The 18,141-nt window shown below is 48.1% G+C and overlaps 1 protein-coding gene across 5 annotated transcripts in view; it reads left to right on the forward strand.

The window, feature by feature from the left end:
- FGF1 (fibroblast growth factor 1) overlaps positions 1-18,141 on the forward strand; it is an 86,912-nt gene that overhangs the window by 57,381 nt on the left and 11,390 nt on the right. For 2 of the 5 annotated variants that reach the window (XM_058677777.1, XM_058677779.1), the window contains exons 2-3: positions 6,603-6,718; positions 12,489-12,676. In XM_058677777.1, coding sequence (XP_058533760.1) covers positions 6,684-6,718; positions 12,489-12,676 — 223 coding nt within the window. In that variant the 5' untranslated portion in view covers positions 6,603-6,683. Of the gene's footprint in view, positions 1-6,599; positions 6,719-12,488; positions 12,677-18,141 lie in introns of all 5 variants that reach the window. The other 3 variants (XM_058677780.1, XM_004586508.3, XM_058677778.1) reach the window with 2 other exon arrangements.

Raw genomic sequence — 18,141 nt, forward strand, 5'->3', positions numbered from 1 at the left:
AGACTATGTCAATCAGTGGATTCTGCAGCAACTTCATTGTGCTTGGAATGACGAGACTGGCAGCAGTTCATAACTGCTGAGCTATCAAAACTACTTGAGCAAGATCCTCAGAGCATGCTCCACATCAGGGACCTGGGATGGGTGGGATACTGTGTGGGGCTTCTCCCTTTATCTCCCCCTTTACCCCAGATACAGGAAAAAAAACAATGTGGAAATAATAGTCTTACCCACTTTCCTGTGGCCCTTGAACCTTTTTGCAATAATTCACTATGTAAAGATTGTCAAAAATAAAGAAAATATGGAAAAAAAAAAAACATTTCCCAGAAAAAAAAAAGAATAAAACACTGGGGAATGTACGGCTGGCTGTGTGCCCCGACCCTTGCATCTATGGAAACACTGAGATTTATAGAATTTCCAGGAGAGCCCCTTGAGCCTGACAAAGGCCAGGAGGAGCCAAAAATGTGGGATCTCTGTCAAGAGGAATTACACGCAGCACCAGGAAGGAAAGAAAAGTCACGTTGACATCTCCCCTGGCGTCTCGTTGCTTAATCCTCTTTCGGAGGCCAATTACTTAAAATCCCCTCCACTTTTTGAACCCCACCCAACCTAATGGCTCCTTGATCTCTAAAACATGAGAGGGGAGTGGTAGATGATGAAGGATACAAATGGCTTTGAAAGGTCAGTTAGCAAAGAAAGCAAGACGGGGCTGTGAGGAGCTGTGGGGTGGGAAGCTAACCATGCCCTGAGCTATCCTACCAAAGTCAAGGCAGACTCTCAGGAGGGGCCATGCTTGGCAGGTACGTGTGCTGCCTGGTAACCAGGGCTTACCTGTCCCATTCATTTCTGATAAATTCTATCTTGACTGTAGACACTAAATACCAGAGGCAGAGCTTGGCTTCTTGGATACAAGACTTCAACTCACTTCCAGCCCTTTCATCCCTTACACAATGCCAGACATTTCCCAGCATCTTGGCTAATGTTTTCTTACTGTCTCCTTCATACAAAACCCACCTGGCTCCTGTTACCAGCTGGGCTGTCTGTGTATGTGGAAAAGAACACTGTAGACCCAGGACACTGAGAGACTTCAGTATATGGTGCAGTTGGGAGAATGGTCCCTTTTGGACTAGTCACCAAGGATCAAAGAGAGGTGGTCAGTGCCCAGAACCCCTAAAAATAGCCAAAGTCCTCAAAAAGAAAGATTATAAAAAGAAACAAGTTTTCTATGGTTGTAAGGCAGGCCATGCAAAAACTGGGCCCCGGAAAGCTGATGCCAAGTCAAGAGACTTTTTTTCCTGTCCTTGGCCTGTGACACTTACTGGGTCCCTTTGTAGACCCTAGCCCATCCCTGCCCAATTGCCTGCTGCCTGCACGGGATGGCTGCCTCTGCAGGATGCAGCCAGCTGGGGATCCTGCCAGGATCCAGACCAGACTAAGATGTGAGGTGGGATCCAGAGTGTCTACACTCCTCTGTGTATCCAAGCACCTTGAAACATAAAGCCACATTCCCACTGACTGCCCTTCCATTCCAGAGATACCTAGATAGCACCTATCCAGCAGCAATGTGAATTTCCATTCATTCTCTCTCTCTTTTTTCTTTTTTTTTTTTTTTAAGATCCACTCTATTTTTATTACAAAGTCAGATATACTGAGAGGAGGAGAGACAGAGAGGAAGTGGAGCTGCCGGGACCAGAACCAGCAGCCATATGGGATCAAGGCGAGGACCTTAGCCACCAGGCCACACTGCCGAGCCCTCTCTCTCTTTTTTCAATTTTGCTTTTGAAACCTCTAAATGAGCCAAAGCCCCTTTGCAAATGAGGCCTCCCATTATAGGGGCGATATCATAAATGAGTGTCTTGGGACCAAAATTTTTTGTTCTCAGCTGAGCCACAGGTGTGCTTTGATAAGGCCACTCAGCCTGTCTGCTGGAAGGTCTCCTGCCAAAAGAAGATGAGTGTCTGTTTAGCCATGTAACAGAAGAACAGCAAACACAAAATGACCTCACAGCACCTAAGGTGGAATCTCACCACTTACTGTCTTCCTGGCATTACTTATTCCATCTCAAGTAGGACCCTCCACCTACATCTCCAAGAGCTGTCTGGCCTCACCGAGGATCCTCACCAGCCGTGGCAGTATGTGACAAGAACCAACTTGGTCACATATGATGCTGGGTTACTTCAAGGAGTAACAATCAGGCAAGCGCTGGTGGTGGCCTTTGTAGACCAGGGCAAAACACTATGGGTCAGGTGAGGAATTCCAGAAGATTCTGCTTCAGTGAAAGCAAGTCTATCCCTGGGATATGGCCAGAGAGGCTAGGGGAGTTCTGGGGGCCCAGAAGGTAAGAAGCAGAGAGAAGCTGAGGTGAGCATTTGGCCAGGTGGCTAAGTCACCAGTTGAGAGGCTCACACCCCACACTGAGTTCAACTTCTGGCCCTGCTCCTAGTTTCCTGCAAACATCCACTCTGGGGGTGGAGGATGGCAGCAGGTGACATCTCCAGGACTTGGGTCTCTGCCACACATGTGGGAGACCTGGATTGAGTTCCCAGCACCCCATTTGAGCTGGCCCAGCCACGGGCATCATGGCCATTTGGGGAATAAGCCAGAAGGCAGGAGCATGTATGTGTGTGCTTCATCTCCCTCTCCTTCTCTGCTTCTCAACTGAGATTTAGAGGTCATTTTCTAAAAAAGAAAAATAGAGAAGCTGAACCATCTCCAAGGGTTATTTTTGGGAGGGTCTAATTTGTATTTCTTCAGCCATTAAAATCATGGACTCAGGGGACAAAACACCTCATTAGAGATTCATCCCCAACATGTCTTTGTGCGAGCTTAGATTATTTCAGCTCTGTGAGCCTTGGTGTCCCAAGCTGTACAAAGGAGATAAAAAGCAGTGCCTTGAGCTCAGGGCAGCTTCCTTTTTTTTCTTAGTTCAACTTTGGGATATTAAAGCAGAACAAGTAATAAATAGCCTCCTATACACACATGGTAAATAGTAATATTCAAGAAAAGGGATAGTATCTTAGTATTTGTAGACATACTTCATTATTTCTGAGTATGTCCAGACTACACACAGGGCAGGGCAGACCCTCAGCATTTCCAGACAAGATAAGAAACACATATTGCAAAATACTGATTTTAGAGGAGCTGAATTTTCTAAGTCAAGAGGAAAGAAAAATAAAGACCCAGCAATGAGGCCATCTTGCTACAAGTTGGAAGGCTGGCTGAGTTGGAGAAAGGGAAGTCTGTGGTGCACTGGCTCTGGAGACTGTAACTTGCGCAATGGATTTCTCGGATTGCTGGATACTCCACTAAAGGGGGTTCTGAAGAGGGCTGCAAGGGCTGCAGGATCCCGTGTGGAATCATTGTGCATCTGGCTCGAAGTCCTGGGTCTGCAGGATGGCTTTGAACCTGCGGGGTGCTCTGCACCAGAGGCAGCCTGGTCAAGTCCAGACAGGGCTGAAGCCAACAGAGCAGGCTGCTATGCCAGAGAGTGCTCTGGTTTTCCTCTCAGCACAGATGCCATTTTCTCCAAGTACAGAAAAACAATTCCTCTCCTGGGATGACATGATGCTTCATGGAGGCAGGCATCTTGGGGTTAGGCAAGCCAGCCAGCAGAGAATAAAATATGCAGAATCAAGGCAGAGAGAGAGGAGAAAAATCAACAAGATGGGCCAGATCCTCGGGTGTGTGTGTGTGTGTGTGTGCACGCGCACACACTTATTTCTCTACTCTTCAGGGAGGATTATGAAAGCTGAGTCTGGACTGAGCTGTTTAGTGATGCACTTAGAGGGGATGAACAGCCTCCACTCACTGCCAGCTGCATGTGGTCCAAGCACTTACATCCCTCCCACCTGAGGCACAGTTTTCTGAATCCAATGGGATCCATATAAACTCCAGATGGGGAGAAACCGATTTCCACCACCACCAGTCTATAAACTGTATCCGAAAGGCCATGGGTGAAGTATGCTTCAGAATCAGGAATTCTGGAGATCTGAGAAAGGTGATCAGATACCTACACCAACAAATGGAATGACTACAGTGCTGTATGCATGATGGTAATTCTGCTCATGCCAGGTTATATAACCAAGGGGGATAAATAAAGCCCTGGAACCCTCTCAGGACTGTTCATGTTCATTCTGGAACAAGGTGAGTTAGGAAAAAACTTCTAGTTTCAGAGATGGTTTACATTTCAGAATTGTGGATTTGGGATTCCTCACTATTCTATTTCCTCTTTTAAGTTTCCAGTACATCAGCAGCATTCCACAAGGGTGGACACTGATCAAACGTTACTGACATGCAGCATTATGATATCTTGATGTCCCTCAGATAACCTTGAAAGCCTGGGGTCTTTGGGATTCTTTAGGATCAGAAAAATCTGACAGTAAAGAATAGGAGAGAGATCGTGCAATAAATGAGTTCTTGTCATCCCACAGAGTAGGACATGCAAACCCATGCAATAAACTGAGAACCCCATCAGAGTATTGTACCTAAGCAAAGAAGAAGGGCACATTCTTGCAATAAATGATAATGAACAAATAACCTATCCTAGGAAATGGTGTTTTTCAAAAACTGCTAAAACATGCTAAAAAGCATGTCTGTTCAATTTCAAACCAATTGCACAGCTGACTGCAATTGGAAACTAACAACAGGGAACATGCATGGTGATAACCAAGCCAGTGTCTACCAAATGTTTATGTCTCCAGATGCTGGGTTCAGTACATCATGTGGCTCATCATTTAAAACTTACACAAACTACATCATAGTGCCTATTAGGCAGCCCCACTCTGCAGATAAGGAAACGGATGACCTGTGAAGATGAGTAATTTGCTAATCAGTACTCAACCAGTATTCAAGTCTAGTGGTATGCTGGTAAACCAGCTAAATATGTGTTTGGGAAGGAAGGAGCAAGGGAAATAGCTCTAATTTGTAACATTTGCCAATTTCTCTGGTATAAATACTCTCACCAGGATTGATTTCAAACTACTAGCAGAAGTCCTAAATATTTATTAATTGGTTTTCTTTTTAAAAATTGTTTTATGATACAATTCCATAGGCTCTGGGATTTCCCATTCTCCACCCCCTGCCTTAATTGGTTTTCATAAACTTGTTGAAGCCATCTCTACCATGTCAAGTCCATTTCATAGACAAGTCCCCAGCTTCTTGTCAATCTTAGAAAATGAACTTGAGTCCATGGAAATACAGCTAGCTTGGGGTATATGTGGACAGGATAGCCCAGGCCAGTCAGTCACAGTCATGCTCTTCCCTCATGCCTGCTACAGACCACTAAGACAAGGATGAGGGAAACAGAGAGCAAAACACATCTTTTCTTCCTTTCTCCAGGCAAACTTCCCTTCATCAGGACATGTAAGGTGGGTTCTTGCCAGCCCAACATGTCCAGGCAGGGCATGTGCAAGACCGTAATTTTTCCTCAGGCCCTGAAGTCTTTTTTTTTTTTTCAGTCAGGTAAGGAGGTCAGACTTGAGATGGAAGTCTATAATTTCTTCCCTCTGAGCCCCTTCATACATCTAGTTAGGAAGCACTTGCTCTAAGAGGGAACAAGTTCCAGCTCTTTTAACCCAGGAGATGGTATCCCATGCTAACCTAAGCCCAGTTGAAATACATGCAGGCCCTTGATTGGGTCCCTATGATTATACCTGCATGTCTCCTGATCACAAACCTCTAGCCAGGGTTCCTACGAAAGGATGACCTGCTAACCCATCAATAAGCATGCACAAGATTACATGCAAGTATTTGCCATGTGATAGAAAAAAGAATACAGATTTCATCCCAGGGCCTCAGAGATCACCAAGCAGCTTGGTTAAATGACATTTATTCACTCTTTCTACAAGTATTTATCTGGTGTCCATTAGAGGCCAGCCATTTTGCTAGGCACCAGGAAACCAAGGTGAGCAAGGCAGATTGGATTGCACTCTGGATGGAACTGGCATTCCAGTCTCAAAGAGACATCATTTACATGGTCACAAGAATGACCATAATTTAAAATTTTAAAAAACAATTAAAAACTGGGGTGGAAGAGCATGGTGGTTTCCAGGAACTAGAAAGCAGCTTGGCACTGAGACAGGTGGCAGAGTTGGCAGGGGAGGAAGAGAAGGCCTGAAACCCCGGTGCCGTGCAGGCCATGCCAAGGCTTTGATCCTTAAAGCAGGGTAATGGAAACCAGTGGAGGACCAAAGCACAAAATATAGATATCAGTTCGTTCAATACTGCAACCAAGTAAAGGAAGTGTTGCTATCACAGGGGCATCAACAAGTTGAAAACACTGTGATTACGGTATGGGAGACCAGGAAGATGCGAGTTGGGCATTTGTCCAAATAAGGTCTGGAGGAGGAAATCACTGAACTGATTTTTGAAGGGTGAGCATGACTTAGCCAGGCCACAGTAGGAGGGTGGAGAAAGGAGAGAGAAGGCAGCTGGCAGCTGGATGATGATGGGGATAAGGCCTGGGAGAGTGAAGGTGTGGCAAGAGGTCTGGAGGAGGAGCTATATAAGAGAAAAGGCAACAGGGTTAGGTGGAGAGCAGATGATGAGAGCCTCATAGGACAGGTAGGAGCCTGGGCACCACTGACCGAACCAGAGTTCTTCAGCAGGGAAGTGATCTTCAGGACAAGGAGTTAGGAAGGCCACCAGCATCAAGACTGGAAGTGGACTGAAAGGGAGCTGTGCTGGAGATGAGAGGCCACTGCTATCCACCACAGCTGCTCAGGTGAGAGGTGGAATCAGGCACGCATGAGAGTGGTAGCAGTGAGGATGGAGAGAGAGGGGCAAATATGAAGGGGTGTTGTCACCAACCGGATGGGTGGGAATGACATCTACTCTACCCCATGTGGGGTCTACACGGAACAAGTTTCATTAGGTTGAGGTTTGCCTCATGACCTGGTACATAGTCAGTGCTTAGAAATGTCCTGTGTGTCTGAGAAGAATGGTGTTCACTTGCTGGATGTACAGTTGTCTTGTATGACTACAATAATTCACTGAAGTGTGCCATTAATGCATTTGAATCTTCTATAACCTTACTAATATTTCAGAGATGTTTGCTCTATCATTTTTGACAGCAATGTAGGAAAATCTCCCAGCATCTTTGCGGATTTGTCAGCTTCTCCTTATACATTTTTCCATTTTACTTTAGATATATGTTGAGGCTATGTCCTGAGGTTATGTCATTAGACACACAGAAGGTGGAAATTTTATACCTATCACCTTATTCCACTCATCATTATCCTCTGATCCATTTTTTCCTTAACAGTTCTCTTTGTCTTAGACTCTGGGTCTAACAGCCACTTCAGGGCCAGCAATGTGGCACAGTGGATGAAGTCACTGCCTGTAACACCAGCACCCCATATTGGAGTAGTGGTGGAGTCATGGATGCTCCACTTCCCTTCCAGTTTCCTGCTAATGTTTCTAGGAAGGCAGCAAAAGTCAAAAAAGTCTTTGGGTCCCTACCACTCATGTGGAGACTGGGATGCAGATTGTGTCTCCTGGCTTCAGCCTGGCCCAGTCCCGGCTATTGTAGTCATTTGGGTAGTATAGCAGCAGATGGAAGATCTTTATTTTTTCATATGTCCCTCTCTGTCGGTTGTTCTGCTTTTCAAATACATAAATCTTCAAAGAATAAAGTCGTGTCAACCTTTGATTTTTTTTTTTTTACTAATATTTGCCTGGAATCTAGTTTTTATCTTTCTACTTCACTTTTTTAGTTTTTAAATTTATTTTATTTTTTTTATTGCAAAGGCAGATATACAGGGAGAAGGAGACACAAAGAGAAAGATCTTCCATCTGCTGGTTCACTCCCCAAGTGACTGCAACAGCCAGAACTGAGCCGATCTGAAGCCAGGAGCCAGGAGCTTCCTCCAGGTCTCCCACATGGGTGCAGGGTCCCAAGGCTTTGGGCTGACCTCTACTGCTTTTGCAGGTCACAAACTAGGAGCTGGATAGGAAGTGGAAGAGCTAGGTCCCAAACCAGTAGCCATATGGGATCCCAGAAGATGCAAGGCGAGGATTTAGCCACAGAGCTATCGCACTGCATCCTACTTACTTTTTAAATTAAGTAATTAATCATTCCAATCCACCTGAAAGGCAGAGAGACGGTGAAAAACAAATAGGGAAAGAGACTTTCTATCCACTGATTCATCATCGAATGCCTGCAATCGCCAGGGTTGAGCCAGGCTGAAGTTTAGAATGTAAAAGCCAATCTATATAATATGGAAGGCAAGGCCCCAGCTACATAAATGATCATCTTTTGTTTGCCAAGATATGACCAGCAGGAAGTTGGAACCAGAAATGGAACTGATACTCAAACCCAGGCACCCTCGCACAGGTTGTAAGTGTCCTAAGTAGCAGTTTAAGCATTACACTAAGTGTCCAATTTAATCTTCAACCCTTCTGGATTCTTCAAATGTCTCTTGTAATCACAGTGTAGGTAGACTTTTTAAACCTCTAAATCTAACAAGTCTAGCCTATTGACATTTATTGTGTGATTATATTTTATAAATATTATTGGATTTATTTCTGCCACCTAATCCTGGTCAACTAAAAAAAAAATTAAGGATTTCTTTTTATTTGAAAGGCAGATTTACAGAGAGAAGCAGAGACAGACAAAGAACTTCCATCTGCTGATTCACTCCCCCAAATGGTCACAATAGACAGAGCTGGGCCAGTGCTGGGCCAGTGTAAAGCCAGGAGCCAAGCACTTCTTCCAGGTCTCCGATGTGGATGCAAGGCCCCGAGGACTTAAGCCATCCTCTGCTACTTTCTAATCCATAAGTAGGAAGCTAGACCAGGAGTGGAGTATCCAGAACACAAACCAGTGCCCTTATGGGATACTGGCACCCTGCCAACCCCCAATTTTAAAATTTCATCCTTTTCTTTCTGGATTATTTTGAATAGATGCCGTTTTATTCAATCCATTTCATTTCCTACCAACTGTTGGCATAATTAGTATGGTCTACTTTTCTTTTCAATAATTGCCATTAACATTTAATATGTATTATTTAACAAAAATGTAAGTTTAATTACTATCTCTGAGAGTGCAGGCTTTTGGATGATGCCAGTCACAGAGACACACAGGATGGACTATGAGCCTATCTGGAACCACAGCAGGGTCCTGTTCTGTGTTTGCTGGCCTGGAAGGCTAACACATTTATCTACCTTTGATGGCTTTACACACTTTGGAAAAAGACCTCCTCTCTAGGTGTTCTGCGTTGCTTAAACAGTGTCAGAAGTTAAAAGCAAAACCAAACTAACAAGTGTCAACGTCTTCCTTCCTTGGGTGCTTAGAACCATGTCCCTCCTGCCCCCAGCTTAATCATCAGAGCCAAATGGAGCACGGTGTCTCCTAGAAATAGCATGTTTCACAAACACCCCCTCCAGTTACTGTTGCAGAAGCTGAGAGCTGAGTCTGAAGTGGATCCATTCATACAAAAACCACAACTCACCTTCTCTGATCTGTTTGTGACTTAAATAATGGGGAGAGTCCTAGTTCATCTCTGTTCAATATAAGAGGAGATGACAAAACTCCATTTTCAAAGCAGTTTAAAAAAATCATTTAAAATGAAGCACTTCATCACAGCTGGCCTGGACCACCCCAGACTTCAAGTAGCTGAACATAATCAGTTGAAGCATCCCTCCTACAGGGTTTCATTTTTATGCTTTAGAAGTGCTACCATGAATGGTGTACCCACTTAACCTTTCAGATAACTCCAGCAAAAGGCAGGGTGGGAACTGTTAGAGGAAATGTCTGGGATGACCCGCTTAGGTTCCAGAGTGAGTCAGCGACAGCTGCTGGGCTGTTCAGCCCCCACCCTAAGAGGGGACTGCTATGTCCCTAGGTATGGGACTCAGCCTGGGCAGCCTGTTGAAGTGGCAGAGACCAGCCTGGCTCCCAGAGGCCCCCACAACCGAGTACGTCAGCCTCAACATGGTCGTCCCCCTAGTCTCAGTGTTCTCACTCTGTGTCGCTGATGAACCAAGAAAATCCTCTGGATTTCCCAAAGCCTCACCAATGCACCACATATCCATGGGCCAGGCTTAGTGCACAGTGATGACATGGGGGCCAGAGAGCTTGCTCTCCATCCCTGAATGCACACAGATAATCCCCTCCCCGACAGCCAATAAAAAGAAAACAGTCACGAGAAGCAGAGCTCACAAAAACTTCCATTATGCTTAATGCCTGATTTCACTGAGTTAATGGAGCCACTTATCAGAGCAATGTGTATAAATCCCCAAGGGCCTGCTAAGGTGGCTGTCTCCGAAGTTTTACTGTGTCATATACTTCTTCTCCTTGAACAAAGAATGGGTTGCCAGCCACAAGTTATGCAGGGATGAAGTGGAGGCTGTATGATAGGCACACATGTGTGAATGTGAGCAATCGTGTGATCCTATGCCAGGGCTGGTGCCTCCAGCCTCACTGGGTCTGGGGTACGTCTCTTCCTCTTCATCTCAGTAGGAGAGAACCAAGAACACGAATGGACAGAGCCAAACCCATGCTTGACACTTACGGAACACAAGGGAGATTCAGGGCATCACTCATATTGATTGTCAATGCAAATGACTGCTGTACAGTTAAACAGGAACCACTAGGGTTATTGCTCCTGTGCAGAACTAAGTATATAACTCAAAAGCTTTGGGAAAAGATAAACAAGAGGAAAAACAGTATCATCTTATAGTGTGTTTTAAGGAAAAGGGACCTGGAAATGCCCATGTGCCAGTGGAAAGATGATGGGGTACTTGTGTCTGGAAGATTTGCTCTACTATACATCAGAAAGGGGTCCCAACAGGACTGGGGTGAAGAGCCCGAGAGTGTGACTAAGGGATTGGGGAGAGACACAGGCAGGCAGAGAGTTGTCATAGACAACAGAGCAAAGACAAGTGTTCCAAAGAGATTGTGAGGACCTGGGAGGACACTGCAATGGGCTGTACTGGGTAACATCTTCAGTCCTCCCTGTGAAAGCGACGCAGGGAGAAAAATGCTCTGTCATTGTATTATGTGGAAAGAACCAGACTGAGTTCCACCAGATGAGTATGTGGAGAGAACTCTGGGGAGGGCATAATGCCAAAGTGTCTCCAGGAAGGGTCCTTGGAGGAACCTCCATCAGTAGCAGAAACTAGCGCCAGTGACAGAGTCCCTGGTGGCTGCACCTTCTCGGTGGAAAAATACACCAGAATCATTAAAATGCTAGAAGCAGAGAGGACAAAGGGAGGCTTCCAACAGGAGCCCCGATTTCAAATTCAGTAGAGTGAGTGATCTTACATGGTGATGAAACTGTTTGCAGTGACAGCAGCTCCCTGAGGCTGCCGATGGGTGAATGAAGCTTACTGCAGGCAATGCAGGGAGGCGGGGTCATCTCCCAGGTTTTCAGTGCTGGGGGATCTTTGGGAAGGAACAGGTGTGGCATCCTGCTAGGAATCCAGCATAGGGGCAAGGGCAAGGCTGCCAGTGGACGTGAATAACTGAATCAGTGACAAGTCTACAGAGGCAGACATCTCTGCCGGGCAATGGAGCAAAACAAACAGCAAGCTGGGACTGTGTGCTCACAGACGCCCTCTGGGGGTCAGTTCTACCACCTTCCTGCTGTTGACCTAGATGTAATTGATGCATTTACATAAATTTGATAACTTTGTAAATAGTGGGTATATACAAGGTAGGTAGCTTATAACAGTGGAGTTGAAAAAAAAAATAACAAAGGCGTTTGTGCTTTCTATGTTGCAAGTATGTCTCCTATTGGAAAATAATTACTGATGACCAGTGTGCAAGGTATAGACCTGCCCTCGCCGTGGAGTAGAAGGCTGTGGGAAAGCTGGGAACCATGCAGCCACCAGGCACAGCCTCTACACAGCTCGGGCTCAGAGCACTGCCTCAGTGCAGTATCTGCTCTTTAGAGTGCTACTGAATCCGCCCCGGAGCCCTAGCCCTTCCAGCAAACACAGAAAGTTTCCTTCGCGCACTAGTCTCCTGCTGCCCCCTCTCATGTCCCTGAAAGGCCTCCTCCACCTTCGCTCAGAGCCCCAGAGTGGCTCCTTGCTGCACAGGGCTGTGCATACCCAGTCAAAACAGTGTGAGGGTGGACGGCAGGGCTTCGGCCTGGCCTCTCTGCTCCTGTGGGTTTTAGCTATACCCAGGGTGTTATTTTAGAGCAACTGCAGTGTTTAATTTGAGGATGTGTGTGGACCAGAAGGAGGGACCCAAACATGATTTTTTTCCCCTTTCAGCCAAATGATTAAATATGAAGTTCCAAAGAAACGCGCAGCTGGGTCCAACGCTGCATCCAATCAGAAAGGGGGAAATACCCCCCACAAGCCCCTCCCTCACTGGGGCCCAGCCTTGTCTAACCAGTGGCCACCTTGCAGGCATCACCTGGGCAGTCTGTGCTCATGCCTTGCCCTGTAGGCTGGCAGCTGAGCTCATCCCTCCTGCACAGGACACGCACCGTGGGCCTGCACTAGGGAATCATTGTACAGATCTATTTCCTTTCTTACAGTGGTGAGCTGGCTGCCACCATGGCCGAGGGAGAAGTCACCACCTTCTCAGCCCTGACGGAGAAGTTCAATCTGCCTGGAGGAAACTACAAGTTGCCCAAGCTCCTTTACTGTAGCAACGGAGGCCACTTCCTGAGGATCCTTCCAGATGGCACAGTGGATGGGACCAGGGACAGGAGCGACCTGCACAGTAAGTGCCCAGCTTGGTTGCTCGCCCTTGCCTGGCTGGGGTTCCTTCTTGGTCAGGGACTGGAGGATCTCTATGTCTCTGCTGCAGCAGGACATGCTCACAGGTAGCAGTGACATACATGTGTCAAGGTTGGGTTTGGGAAGCAGGTGGCTGTGTGGGCTGCTGCTTTCCTAAAGGTGTCTGATTTCAAGTTGTACAAAGGATGATACTGTCCTAACCAAGCTGGCTGCCAGTGTCCAGCTGCTGTGCGTTTCCCTAGGTAGCTGTAGCTGGCAAAAGAATCAGCCTCCAGCCTCCAGAGGCCAGCCAGGGGCCCACCTGCTCCCTGAAAGCTGTGCAGGGTTGCCAGAGCTGGTCAGGGGGAAAGCACTAAAATCCCACACAAAGCTGTGGGCTTCATTTGCAATAAACTGATTCCCTAGGTTGGGTTTGCCCTGGACCTGATTTGCAGGGTCCTCAAGCACATGCAAAGACTCACACAGCATAAATTAGTCAGTCCTCCTTCTGCGTCCACAGGCAGACGTGGTCCCTGAGAGCAGCAGGTCCTGCTCCAGGCCTCAGGAAGCTGGAGAGCAGGAGCAGCCTGGGCCAGAGGCTGAGAGCCTCTCCAAGGCCTAGCTGGCAGTCAGCTCCCAGAAGATGCTAACACACGAAGCAGGAAGCATCCTGTTGGCTGATGGCACCGTTCTCTTCCCTGCATCTGGGGGGTTCAAGGGCAGGCATAGATGCTGGATATCAGGTGTTTGATCCTCTTGGGATGCTGCCACAGAGTGTGAGTGCCACAGAGGCACTGCATGCCACAGAGAGGCTCAAGTTGGACCATCAGGCTAATTTGAGGCCAAGAATGTCCAGGGCCAGCTGCGCTGCAAATCAGGGGCAGGAAAGTGTGGGTGGGATCCGGAAGAGCCAGGGCAGGCAGGAAGCTTCTGCTTATGGACCAGGTGCTCTTAATTATATATGCGCCATGCGCCCCGGTCTGCAGGCTCACAGCACAAAAGGCCACTTCAGTGAGGCATACTGCTTGCCCTCCCTTGTACAGAGATGGGTAGCATGGATAGGTGTGGGCATGGACATCAGGAAACACCGTCCCTTCCTTCCCACCTGCCAGGCAGACCACTGAGATGAGGAATGGGAGAGGCTGCAGCCAGGCCTGCAGCTGCAGGGTTCAGGGCTACGAGTTTGGAGCTTTAGCTGGCTGTCGCACCTTCACATGCACCTGTTGGATGACTGAGATGCAGTGAAAACAGCAGCTGCAGAACGAAGCCCTTCAAAGCCTCCATACCAACATAAGCCAGGTTTATTGTAAATAGGTGGATGTGCATGATGGTCCATATTCTAAGGCCTCTGGATTAGAAACCCCCTTCTAGCAAGTCTTGCCGGCTCTCTGAGTCGGTATGGAGGCTCTCGGGTTCTCAGAGCCCCAGAGCAGGGAAACGTTGGGTGAAGCACTCCTTGGAGTTACTGACTGTTGGGAAGCTGAATTCCAAGCTCCCAGGAGAACACCATGCTGCCTTTCTGTACAAACAGCGGAGGGCTGTAGTTGTTCCGCCATCAACACTGGGGACTATACTCAGGGTATTTAATGCTGGAATGACCTCTCGGCTCTGCTGGGGATTTGACCGCCTGACCATAAGGCATCAGGAGCCCTGGGAACAAAACATGGCACGGCCTCAAGAGGTTGTGAGGGCAGCTGTAGCCTGGTGATGCTGGAAGCTTTGCCCAGTAAGTGTAGGCAAATGCCAGAATCTTCCCAGCCTCACTAATGCCACAGAGTAAGAACAGCAGTATCACTGGCTTCATGGCTTTCTGGGGAGGATGAGATACTACCATGGCTACTGCTAGCAAAGGGCCTGGCCCAGAGAAGCAGCTCAGCCTGGCTGGCCAACGCTGCTACTCCTCTGCAGCTCCATCAAGACCCCATGTACCCACCCCAGCTCAGGGACACACAGCATGGCATGAAAGCTCTCCTGGCCACCTTTCCTGCAAGACAAATGGCTCCCTCCAGGAAAGATGAAGCTCTGCTTCCAGGCTTCTCTGCCAACACTCAGAGACAACACTGATTAACTTGCTTACTTTGGAATTAAAGACTTGGACCAGGAGGACTGAAATCAGAGCAAGTGGCTGGGTGGGCAGAGCTCCGTGGCTGCTGATGCTGGGGAAGAACTCAACAGAGTCAGGGCATCTGGAGTCAGAAGCTGGGAGGCCAAGCTACCCCTTCCCACTTTGCATACATTGCTATGCAGAAGCCTGGGGCCCTTCTTGCCACCCTCCCTGGTCTAGAAATGTTATTGTCTCAGGGTTCCAGCTGTCTGATCCTGGGGAACATCTGCTTATCCCAGCGGACTCAGTTTCCTCTTACTGTGGAACAGGAATAATTTACTGCTATGGGCTCAGAGTTAATAAGATTTGCAGGAAAGGAGTGGGCCAGGGCACAGCCTTGAATGGGGTTCTGTCGCCCTCTTCTGTCCAGTGACAGTACTGCTGCAGGCAGCCTGAAATCCAAAAGGAACATGGAGAAACAGACTGAGCTCTGGAGGGGACAATGAGCTGGACCCTACCTGGGAAATGGCAATGCAACCCAGTGTGTAAAGAGAGTGGTCCTACTCCTTGACCACTAGTTGCAGGATGGCTGGAGGCTGCTGACAGGTGCATGGTCACACCCTGAAAGCCAACGAAGTACAGGCTGCGGACACCTGTGACGTGGACATCCAGGCTCAGCCAGGCAGAGTTGTAGATTTGGACACCTGCGGGCGCAATCTCTAAGGTTCATGTTCATCCCTTAGGTTTGGGCTATGGGAGACAGATACACAGTGTCACTATGAGACAGAGGGTCCGGGGCAGCACAGATATAGGGCAAGACGGCCAGTTCCGTCTTGGACACAGAGCATAAGGGCAGTGTAGCTTAGCCTGCAGTCTGCGGCTGTGGGTATCTATGTGCACACATAATGGACGTCTCCTCTAGGACACCCTCGAAGGACACAGACCTTGTGTCTGTGCCCAACACTACAACTGTCTGTGTTCAGTGAACTGCTTGCCCCTGGCTATAAGGATGTACAAACACTGATCTGATGGCAGTGGTGGCAGCTGCATTCAAACTCAACGACAGATTCACTAAATAGCTCCTGAGCACCAGCAGGTGCCAGCCTCGTGCCAGACGCTTCATTTCCAGCTGATCAGAATCCCGTGAGGTTCCTAAGCATCGACACACTGAGAACAATTGTACCCACAGGGGCAGGGCTGCATCCAAACCAGGAGGTTGGGACAGTTACTTCTGGATGTGCCTCAGTTTCCTCATTAAAACATGCATTTTTCACTATTATTTGTTTGAAAGTCAGAAAGAGACAATACGAGAGCGCTCTCCCATCCACCTGCTCACTTTCCAAATGCCCGCAACAGTCAGAGCTGGGCCAGGGCCACGGCAGGAGCTAAGATTTCAGTCTAGGTCTCCTAGGTGAGTGACAGGAACCCAACCACCCAAGCCACCGTCTGCCGCCTCCCGGGTGCACGACAGAAAGAATATGGAATTGGAAGCCAAGTGAGGACTTAAAGTCAGATATGGGACATAAATGGCAATTTAACCACCTTACCTGACGCCTGCCCTAGCTTCTTGTCTTAAACATCAGAATGACAATAAGGCCCGTCTTGTACCAAAGTAGGAGTGTGACATATGATGATGCTTGTGAAAGAGGTCAGCACACTGCCAGGCATAGGGTAAGGGCTCCAACAACAGGATCTGCCACCTTCTCATCGTCACCATTTCTCAGGCACACCTGTCTTCCTTATCTAACTGTGCCATCTCAAGGCCGTCAGAAGAATGCCACACTTGTTCAGAGAACTGAGGATGACTTCTCTAGGATTCTGTGGCTTGGAGCACCGGAGGCTTGGCACACAGGCACAACGACCTCCTCGGGCAGAGGCAGCTCTGCGTCTGATTCTGCTCTGTGTGTGGGCGTTTCCTCCCTGCTGAAGGGGCCGGAGACATTTTCCTTCATGGGCTTCATACCATAAACAGTAACTGGAGGGCAACAGATGCTCCCAGGCCTGCCAGACCTGCCAGCCCTGCAGGGCCTCCCCTCCCACAGCACCAAGCCCACCCCCATCCCCGGCAGGCAGGATTCCGGGCGCCGCTTACTGCATAGAGGGAAATGTGCTGGAGCTGAGCGTGCGCCAATCAAATATTTATAAATCCAGCCACATCCTACAGGCACTGGTGAGCCAGCCGGTCGGAAGATTCCTATTCATAGCCGTTTCTCCTAGGCAGACAGCACTCCCGGGGAATCCCCCTTAGTGCTTTGGGGGAGTCCAGATGCTCTCGGTTTGGTGTGATAGGACACAGCCCTAGCTGGACAAGGTTCTGCTCCTCACCTCAACAGCCCAGGCCCAAGTTCAGACCATGGCAAGCAGGGAGCCCAGAGTGGGCAACGGCTGCAGGAGGGGCTGCCCTCCCCAAAGGGTGTGTCAACCTTGGCCATGTGTGATATAAAGGACTTCCTGGCCCTGCTGCCCACCGACTCTTTTCTGATCATGCACAAGCATTCTTCTGGATTTGTTTAGGTCTCTAGTATTTACATAAATTTCTCCAGGCACTCAAAGGAACAGAAACCTTGACAAGCCTTGTGAAAAAAAAAACTTTTCATACATGCATGTGCACAGATGCAAAAACACACATGCACACTAAGCATACTTCACAAAGTCTGTGGAAAATCCAAAGACATGCTGGTTTTCATGCAGGATCATTTTGAAATCTGTGCATGCCTTCTCATGACACACACTTTTTACGGACCCTCTGCAGGCCCTCAGACATATTCTAAACTACTGGATTTTTTTGTCTCCCAAGTCCGATTCCCCAACCATCTCCATCCTCAACGTTTCCTGGAGCTCGACTTGGGGCTCTGTTTTAATTCCAAATGTCCCTGGACACAAAACTACCTTAGTGAGTTCTCAAGGAGGCTGACCTCACTCTGCATAAACACAGCAGAGGACGGGAAGTCTCCAGCCCAGAATAAACCAGGCACGTAATCTCCTTTGGCCTGTCTCTTTGGAGAGCAGAAGTAGGAAGCAGCATTCAAGGCCATGCCAGCTGCAGAGGCCAAGCCTCTTTCTGTCTGGGAACCTTCCCTGTTCAAGGCACTGGCTGCAATCTTAGCTTCCCAAGTTCCTGGGTAGGATGGGTATTTGGTCATTTGGGATGTCTGCATCAGCTATCCCAGTGCCTGGTCAAGTCCTGGATTCACTTCTAATACAGTTTCCTGTTAACGTACACCCTTGGAGGCACCAGATGGTGATTCGAGCACATGAGTCTCTATCATTCACGTGGGAGACCTGGGTTCTGTTTCTGGCTCCTGGTTTTTACCTGGCACGGCCCTGACTGCTGTGGGTGTTCAGGAGTGAACCAGAGAATGAAGGCCTCTATGTCGGTCTCTCTTTCTCTTTAAAAAAGTCCCCAGAGCATGACCAAAAGATGC

The sequence above is a fragment of the Ochotona princeps genome, chromosome 19, assembly GCF_030435755.1.
Source record: "Ochotona princeps isolate mOchPri1 chromosome 19, mOchPri1.hap1, whole genome shotgun sequence".
NCBI lineage: Eukaryota > Metazoa > Chordata > Mammalia > Lagomorpha > Ochotonidae > Ochotona > Ochotona princeps.